Source organism: Hyalella azteca, unplaced genomic scaffold, assembly GCF_000764305.2.
Source record: "Hyalella azteca isolate HAZT.00-mixed unplaced genomic scaffold, Hazt_2.0.2 contig2254, whole genome shotgun sequence".
NCBI classification, from domain to species: Eukaryota; Metazoa; Arthropoda; class Malacostraca; order Amphipoda; family Hyalellidae; genus Hyalella; species Hyalella azteca.
In genome coordinates, this window is record NW_025932537.1 from 11,314 (window position 1) to 21,655 (window position 10,342).

Consider the following 10,342-nt stretch of genomic DNA (forward strand, 5'->3'; position numbering starts at 1 on the left):
ATAAAATTTTAATCAGAATTTTCATAAATTAGTCACCCATAAATTTTACTCCCGTTATCTCTCACCAAATGGGGGTTATTTGACTTATTTCAGATGAAGTCCCTAATAAAACTACCTTGAGTTAGCAAAGAACCTAATTTAACAATCTCAGGTCGAATTTTTACACTTTAGTGCACACTTCACTTGACGCATTTAGCTAGCTTTAGAAATATTCTTGAAAAGTAATGTGCCTAGTCTCGACCAAACATCAATGTTCGAGAAAACGAGATAAGCACTCAATGATTTAAATTAATTATGGAAATCATTTGACGGAAGCACACGAGATAGCCACAGATTCAGGCAGAGTGGATGAAGATGAGGCTTCACCATTCGAGAGCATAATGTAAATATTGAAAAACGGAATGTAATAATACTGAACAGCAAAGTAGCAGTAGTAGTAGTAGTAGTAGTAGTAGTAGTAGTAGTAGTAGTATAATGATTTGCTAGCGCTTCAGCTATCAAGCTATTTCCCACATAGATTTAGACTACTTAGAACGAACTTAGAGCGAAGACAACACCGTCGGCAAGCACTTATCCACAACCACAAGGATTATTGATAGGTAGATCACGAAATTTGATTAGCATAATTCGCCATGCAAATATTCAAGCTTGATTAAGTAAAATAAACTTAATATTCATTAAAATTTAACGATACTTATCGTGTCTAAATATATTTTCCTTGACCTGAAAATTTATTCACAACGCCTAAGGTAGTTGTCCAGTTTACCAATCGAGGCTAATATGAGGCCAAGGAAAGGAGGGGACGCTTTTAAAGGCCTGCAAGTAAACGGAGAGCAAGTAATGACAAAAACATCAGGAACACATCAACACATGGACTGTTTCAACTGCATTAAGCAAAACTAAAACAACTGATCTTCAACTTTGCGGTCGACTTTTTACATGTAGAAGGCGATTCCCAAAACTGGCTACTGGTGCGATTCTGCTTAGGTTCCAATTAAACTTTATAATTTAAAATAATTAATATGCTTCTCTGGTAATCAAATAAAAAAGTTGAACAGACTTTCAATTATTTCAAACTTTTATATATCATCATAAACACAATGTGCAGAAAATGGCAAAAATAAATTTTGGGGTTCATTTAAATATTACATTTATTTTATTAAAGGACCAGCCCCGGGGTCGTTTCGCAGCAGATGGAAGTCAGTAATGAGCCACCGGTGGGTCGTATCGCACTCAATGTGTTAAACAAATACATGTTCGGTTGCTATAAAAAAAATGAAACATACCTGGTAAGATATTCAGGATGGTACTGACATCCCACATAGTACGGATGGTCTTAGCAGCTTGAAGTCCAAGGCATATTCCGAGGAAAGGCTTCTTGTTGAGGCGAGCCCACCGACACACCAACACTTTGCCCTCCAAGCCACGCTTGCCGAACCCACCCGGCACAAGCAGCCCACTGCAACACAGAGCTTGAGTGAGTTGTGGAAGGGGAGTACAGAACCAATGCTGCTAAAGAAACCTAATGTGAATTCAATGCACTTTATTACGCATATCAAAATAATTGGTACCGCTACAAGTTAACCTACAGTGGATTATTTTCATCACTACAAAATTTTTAATCTTTTAAATTGAAATACATGAAACCAATTACAATGCCCTGGAATCGAGCAAACGTTGGCTTTGTATCTTCTACATGCAAACCAAGGAAACAAAATATAATGAATTCAAAGGTATGAGAGCGTTTCTTACTGGCTCTTGCAAACATTTTGCCAGGCTTCGTGGTATTTGACAGGCCGTTCAGTCTTGGCAGAATCTTCCAAATCTTCAGCCTCGATGCAAACTAGACGAAGTCGGCGTTGGCAGGCGAGAGCTGCGTGGTCCAGTGCCTTAATGACTGAAGCATAGGCATCTGATAGTTGGGTGTATTTTCCAACAAGTGCGATGCTCACATCTTGCCGGAGGTTCTCTTGTCTGTCAAAATGATGAATGTTATTATACAATAGTAGTTACAGTAAAGCTCTTTTTTCTGTGTCATCTGATATTATACTGAGACCAAAATAATATGAGAATGAATTTTCACCTTGAAACCAACTGCTTCCACTTCTTCATGAACCCTCGGGGGCGAACTAAAGGCAAGCCGAGGTTCAGGCGTGAAATGAGAAGAGCAGAAAGCTTTTGCTCCTCAAGCATCAGAGGAACCTCATAGATGCTGCGGGCATCATGAAGGCAGATCACCTGCAAGAAGTTGCATAATAAACTTGCAGTTACTCTTTCCCAACATTCAAAATGTTAATTGCTATTAACATAAAAATACATTATAAAAGCATTTATATGCCAAGAAACTTACTAAAAAATTACAATTAATATTTATTTCTGTGACAGCAATTAAAATTCTATAGGTACACTCTTACCAATAAATCATTATTCATCTGGCAAATAATGCTCAATATTTTTTTGAAAATCAACAGATATGAAAATACTTCAAATGAATTTGGATAAAAAAAATTGAAGACTTGCCTGTTGAGGCTCTACATGGCAAAAGTTTGAGATCTTTTGCTTCACTGCCTCGTTGATGGGCTTCTCAGATCTACAAACAATGAAGTCTGGAGACAATCCCAAGCCCCTTAGCTCCCTCACGCCGGCTTGGGTGGGTTTTGTTTTATGTTCCCCTGTGCATGAAGGTTGAGGCACGAGCGACACGTGCACGCAACAAAAGTTATCACGCTGGACAAAAGAGAAGAAAATCGCACGTCAATGGTCTTGCTTCACCGATTTTCAAACTATAATTTCTAAATTGAACACTGATGTAGCACAATGATATACAGAGTACGGTATTCAACAAATTTTTTATTTTATATATTTATCAAACATTGTTTCAGTGTTAGTGACTTGTAGAGATGCAGTAACTAAATATTAATCAAGTTCTCTTTTTGAGTCTTACCTTGACCCTAAACTGGAACTGCCTGAAAGCTTCAACAAACGGCATACCCTCTATATCACCAATAGTGCCCCCAAGCTCAATGATGCAGACTTGGGGAGAGCTGTCACTCCCGTCCACTGGTTTTTGAGCAACCCTCTCCACCCATTGCTGGATTGCATCCGTTATATGCGGCACCACCTAAAATAGCACAATGATTTGCATGAAATTTATGTGACCAAAGTGCCACCAACTCACTGGCAACAATACAAGATATTTTTATATTTGTTTCAGATTAACATTAACTGCAAACATTTTGTTTATAAGATTGTAATTATAACTACGTTTTGTAACTGACAAAAAGATTGGAATAAAAGAAAACTAGTTTTTGAGAATATCAATGGCAAAAAGCATACCATATTCACCATATATATTCTTATGTCAACAGCTCATAATTTGGCATATTAATCCAAATTGAATGTAAAAAAGGTAATATAGGTGTAATTCATCCATCACAGTTCACTAACCTGAACAGTTTTACCAAGATAGTCTCCCTTTCTTTCCTTCTCAATGACATGAGAGTAAATCTTGCCAGTTGTGATGTTGTTGTCTCGATGAAGTGTAACGTCCAAAAAGCGCTCATAGTTGCCCAGATCAAGATCCACTTCTCCTCCATCATCCAACACATAAACTTCACCTGAAATAGTCCAATCCACGGTAAAAGTACCAACCCACTTTGCAATTGGAAAGTAAAATATAATACTGAATTAACACACAAAACTTCAAATCAATGATACTAGAAGAAGAACCTTACCATGTTCATAAGGAGAAAAGGTTCCGGCATCTATGTTGATGTAGGGGTCAATTTTGATGGAGGTGACCCGCAAACCGCAATGTTTCAAGATTGTTCCCAAGCTTGAGGCAATGACTCCTTTGCCAATGCCAGATATTACACCTCCAGTAACTAAAATGTATTTCATTTTATAATTTGTCTGTGGAGAAAATGTGTAAAAGATTATTTCCAAACAATCACACTGTAATTTTTTTTAGAAAGAAAATTTGACAAGTAAATACATCTAAAAATGTGAAAAGTAGAGATGTATTTCTGAGTAGTTTTATGTGAAGACACACAACTATGAAAAATGAATTCTGTATTTTATGAGATGTAACCTCAGTCAAAAATAAAATAATGCATCCAAAAATGATAATAAAATCATAACATAAAATACAAACATTTACAGAATACATAATAATATATGTTTAAAAATTACTTTTTAAAGACAACACTTCTAAAGAACCCAGTGTCTCCAATGTTAAAGATGTACAATGAATACCAGTATCTCATTTTATCTTCGAGTATTGAAAAAATTAATTTTTCAATTTTTTTAATATATAAATTTTTTTGCAAAATTGTTTTTTCTGTCAATTGATTCATGCATTGCCTCCAACTTCACACAAGTGTGCAAAATTTCAGATCAATGGACAGGTAAAAGTGTCATATATCAGTTATAAGATTGGGAGCCGACAAAATTACTTTTTCAATTTTTTTAATATTGCAAAAAAATTAATTTTTACAATTATTTATTTTGTCATTTGATTCTTGCATTGTCTCCAACTCTACACAAGTGTGCAAAATTTAAGATCGATTGGATAAGTAGAAGTGTGTTAAATTTCGATTATAAGATTTGTAGCAGACAGACAGACAAACAAGAAGTGAAGCTAAAGAGAAGTGTTGTAAAAATGGTTTGAAATTTCTCAAGGATTTTCTCGTTTCTGCCAGAAGTAGTGTCCAGCGTGTGCTCCTTGTATGCCGACTACACAAAAGTTTATAACACAGCGAAGGATGCGTCAAATAAAGCGCAATTGCAAGATGATCTTGACAGCTTAGTTAACTGGGCTGATACGTGGCAGCTGCGGTTTAATACTGACAAGTGTAAAGTACTTCAGCTCAGGAAGAACAATGAACAGCAAGATGAAAGTATGAGAATTGATTCTTGCATTGTCTCCAACTCTACACAAGTGTGCAAAATTTCAGATCGATTGGATAAGTAGAAGTGTGTTAAATTTTGATTATAAGATTTGTAGCAGACAGACAGACAGACAAACAAGAAGTGAAGGTAAAGAGAAGTGTTGTAAAAATATATCATAAATATAATAGATGAAATACATACATAGATATATTTTTACATACATTTGAAATATAACTTTGGAATACTGAACCATAGTCCATAGTGGCAAAGCAGAGAGTTTTTTAGACTCTCTCTCAACTGAACAACAATATTTCAATCTCCTACAATTTTCAAATTATTTAGGATCAAATGCAGTAATCAAATTTAGTGAACAGCAACTATCCTCTCCTATAGGAATCAGATGAACATACGAGTCGGAGTTGCACAAAAGGCCTTTTTCAACTACATAATATTATGGGCTTTTGCAAAATCAAGGCATGAAATCCTCAAGACCTACACACCTAACAACCAAATTCGATTCCAAGATACCATTTAACAGGGTAATAAGTTACGGTTTTGAGAGTTTTTGGTAATAACTTCTTACCATGAAACATTTCATAAACAAGTTTAGGCTCATTTTATAGCACTTTGGTTAAGCTATCACATAGTGGCAAACCAAAGATTTTTTAGAATCAGTTCATTTTTTTACTCAAGATTTGAACCAATTTCTTATGTATGATAATACTGCTACTGGTATCCATGATACTTTACTGGTCTACTTATAGGACTCAAAAACGAACTTGAGGGAGAGTCTAAAAAACTCTCTGCTTTGCCACTATGAGCTATCATATGGCTTCTTCAAAAAAATTCCATATGCTATTTATAAGGAGCCAGACGCAAAATAAAACCGTCCTGAATTACCCCTGGGCCCTGGGAGTGGGGTAATCTGGGACACTTGAAATAAAACTCAATGTCAAAATTTAAAATGTTCAAGCCAGAGCCAAAATATTCCAGAAAAAAGTAGGACTTTTCTCAACTAGTGTGGACTGTGGACTGTGGTACACAGTGACAGTGGCAAACCAGAGATTTTTTAGAATCAGTTCATTTTCAATTTCCTCATTTACTCAACTAACTCAAGATTTAAATAAATTTCTTATGTATGATAATGCTGGTATCCATGATACTTTACTGGTCTACTTATAGTACTCAAAATTGAACTTGAGGGAGAGTCTAAAAAACTCTCTGCTTTGTCACTATGCAGTGTGGTAGGCCTTCCAATTCATTTTGTTATACTTATCTTATTATCTTATACATATGTGAGAATATATTACTATAGGTATATAACTAACTAACTAGGCCTATAGCTAGTTGAGTAGTTGTTCTTCAGTTTTGAGATTATTAACACTACAGAGTGGAGAAATGAGAATGAAGATTGTAGCAAAGCAGAGACTTTAGATTCTTTTTTTAAGTCCACTTTTCAGCTCTAAAGGGCAAAGGCAGACCAGTAAGTAGGCCTATTGCTATGATGCTATCATGGCTCATGGGATTGGGCGAGTCATGCCTCATGGCTCATGGGACATCTGCCATAGCCCCCCCATACCCATAGATTAGATAGCCTACCAACATTATCATATTCATACATAACATAGGATTATAGGAATAATATGTTTGAAATCTTGATTACAATCAGATATCATCAGTATTTGAAGAAATTAAAAAATGAACAGATTTTACAAGTATAAAATCTCTGCTTTGCCAGGCACTAGCCTATGTAGTCTGTCAATATCACTAAGCTTACGTGAGTATACTAGTGACTTAGTTATGACTATGTCCACTGTCCAGTCAGTCCAGAGATGTGTGACATTGTGTGTCGTCATAATTACACTCATAAAGTCATAAATATCGTAATATACAATCGTTATGAAATAAAAAAAATTGCACATTGATAACCACTGAATTCTTAGTTTATTATTTACAATTTGTCCTAAGAGAAGTATGGCACAGTAGATTCGTAAACAAATATGCCTGTCTTACCCCTACGGCGCTCGAGCTAGAAATGAAATTTTCGCGCAAAATTAACTCCGACGTAATTGCGGAACGAACAAAACTATATTTTGTCTTCAAATTAGGCTTTACAATGAAAATTTCTGTAACTCCTTCATAAAAATCTGTTTTTAGTATATTTAATAACATTAGGTGATTTGAACACTACAGATGAAATGCAGTACCGAGGAAATGTAGTACCGAATTTGCACCATTTAATTAGCTATATATAAATACGTCGAGTTTCTTCCATATTAACATTTGAAAAATTTTGCAGTGTCGCTGATGCAAAAATTTTGTCAGTAAATTCATTAAAACTATAAATGTACGTACCCTGCAGGCTTCAAAAATTTTCTGCAAACGTCAAATTATTGCATTAATGATAAATTTTGGCATAGAATTACTGCACATATAACATATTAGGCCTACAAGTATGTCTCACCTTCACCACTCTGAAACGCCTGCTGGAACTGGACTGAATGCTGGTGGGTAGCTGATGTGGGCTTATATATGGTTCGGTAGGCCTAAACAGCTCTGTATTCTTTCCTATTTCGGGGCAGGTAAAAGCTTACATGTAGATTTTTTTCGAATTAAGCCCGCCTCAAATCTAGCTCGGATTTGACCTTCCAGGTGTTCTTTGTTCACCACAGGGAAAAAAGAAACCGCAGCCTATACGACGATCTCATTGGTCAGCAAACTCATTAAAAACGAGATTACAAGATTTCTCAGATTCATATTTTTTTAAAAGAATACTAATTGAATCACAAGATGTCTTATTGGAGAAGCAAATAACACACATGAAATCAAATCACATAGATCAAACGATATACGTACGATGTTTGCGATAGTTCAGGCAAAATAAATTTCAATTTTTGATTCGCTACACTAAACATACGAGTAGATCAGGCTCTTTTTTTTTACAAATCGCTTTTTTTATTAATAAATTATTCAGTCAAAAATAATTTATTTTGACTTCGTTCACGGATTGAATCAATAATCATACATTTTTATAGAATGAGCACTCGTAGTCGTAGCCAAGAAATATTCGGTGATTGGAACTCTACCAGTCATACACACGATCATACATTCACTAATTTCGAGCATTTTTTGTGCATTTTCTCATTTATGAAAAAAAGGCGCTATGGTGCTCGTCATGTCCGTCCGTGACTTCACGTCACAATTAACGGACGACAAAATGCGCTCTGTCACTCACTGCAGCGAGTACCGAGTTACATTTTTCCGGTAAGTCGTGTACAATAGCAAGCGCTCCTTTGGTTATTTACCATAGCGTCATGATAGCGAGCATTTGTATTTTGCTTACCTCATTATAATAATACATAAATAGGATTTATGTTATTTGTTATATTGTTGGTGATCTCCCACGCAAGCCTTTTTCTCTTCTTGTATTGTAAATTGGTGTTTGTTCGTTTAACGACTCGCATCATATAATAACTTTCGTTTAAATAAAATTTGGGAAAAGCCGAGGTTTCAACTTTCGACCTTTACATTAAAAATATATTCTTTTGTCTAACACTATTTATCGCTGAAATAAAAACATTACCGCCAACTTTCCATATACTATTGTCTTGTTTACTATATTTATAGTTGAAATTAAAATAACGTCCGTCAACTTTTTTTATGTATTTTTCAAGTTTTTTTTTTTTTTTGGCTGAACTTTGTCCGCCAACTGTTTGTCGATGCATCAACATCTTGTACATGTTCTGGCAAAGTTTGGTACATTAGCAAACAAACATTCTGCCTATTCGTGAAGATATTTTTTTGCTCTGGACTAGGCCTACCTGAAGACGCTTTTCCATATAAATGAAATTCATCGCCAATTTTTGCCCCAATTTTTGCTCAAATGCAATTTACTTTCAAAGGCAATAAATCCGTAACTATCGTCTTTGGATTCTCGAAATGATCACTGGAACATCGTAATGTTGAACAGGTTATTCCCAAAAATTGCTATCGAATGCGCCATGCGAAGACCTAAAATGCAGTACCATTGAAAGATTCAGTTGGACCGCATTTATTGAAATGCATTCCATGTATCAAATTATGCCCAACTATATTTGATTAATTCAACACGAGACCAAATCGAAAAATATTTGTTTAAAATTAAAATATATCTAATGTCATTCATTAATTTTGACGCTATCATTATACTCAAAGTAGACTGCATATTTTCAATAAAATGAACATTGAAGCACAATTTTGGAGTTAATTAATCTTAACATTTTTAGTAACCATGACAACGACAGATTGCCTTCAGCTTGAACACTTTTTGAACTCTTTTGAACACTTTTGAACACTTTTGAACACTTTTGAACACTTTTGAACACTTTTGAAAACTTTTGAACGCATTAGAACACTTTTGAACACTTTTGAACACCTATGAACACTTTTGAACACTTATGAACACTTTTGAACGCTTTTGAACTCTTTTGAACACTTTTGAACACTTCTGAACACTTCTGAACACTTCTGAACACTTTTGAACACCAAATCAGACTACGATAACGAGAGGATCATGAGTGGTCTGTGTTCAACTTTATAATATTTTTGAACTAACATTATATCAGGAGATGATTTGCCAGCGATACATACGATGACATGCAAAAGTTCGCGGTCCTTGAGATGATAAATGTCGGTCCAATATCAATGGGAAAACATGCACAGTCGCTTTTCATGTAGGAGCACAATACTCAATTCTAAATGTTAGCGAAATGTGTTGCCAACATCCGAAATTAAATTTTGACAAAGAAATTTTCAAATTAAATAATCCTATTTATATTGTTCAAAGTTCGTTTGTTTGAGTGATTTTTGAAGCCCTACGCCCTATTTATCGCGATGTGTCGAACAGATATCCATTATGCTAATCTTGCTGGAATTTTGCATATGAATTTCATTCTAGAAATGAGTTTTGCCATTTTAATTAATGAATGAAAATTTTACATCTAAAATTTAGATATGAATTTGTTAAATTTACATAGAAATTAAAAATAACTTATTCTTTGAAAAATACAATACAAGATTTGAATGGGAGTTCCAAATGAAATTTGAAGGTTCCTCTCGTAAATCAAAGTAATTCATTTTCGATATTATTAACTTGATTCGGGATAACTTGAATTAGGTACCGGCTTGGAAAAAACGGTATGCTCAAATTGGTTTAAATATATCTCGAAAGAAATCCTGACCAACTGTTATTAAAATATTACCATTAAAAATATTAATTATAATTGTTATTATACAGTAATACTCATAATAACAACAGTAATAATAATTATAAATACAAAAATAGTAATAATATTAATAATTATTATTATTATCATTATAATCATAATAATAATCATTATAGTTACACAAATTATAAACATAATAACAATAATAATAATAATATTAATAATAATAATAATAATAAAACATAATA

General features: G+C 34.3%; 1 protein-coding gene across 1 annotated transcript; it reads right to left on the reverse strand.

Moving 5' to 3' along the window:
- Positions 1-731: 731 nt before the first annotated feature.
- On the reverse strand, positions 732-7,396 carry LOC108674574 (CTP synthase-like). The gene is given in 10 exon segments (XM_018162539.2): positions 732-816; positions 1,287-1,338; positions 1,341-1,459; positions 1,753-1,974; positions 2,084-2,238; positions 2,521-2,727; positions 2,945-3,121; positions 3,448-3,617; positions 3,735-3,912; positions 7,355-7,396. Coding segments are annotated over 9 exon segments (1,353 nt in total). The 5' UTR covers positions 3,901-3,912; positions 7,355-7,396.
- Between the last annotated feature and the right edge of the window lie 2,946 nt (positions 7,397-10,342).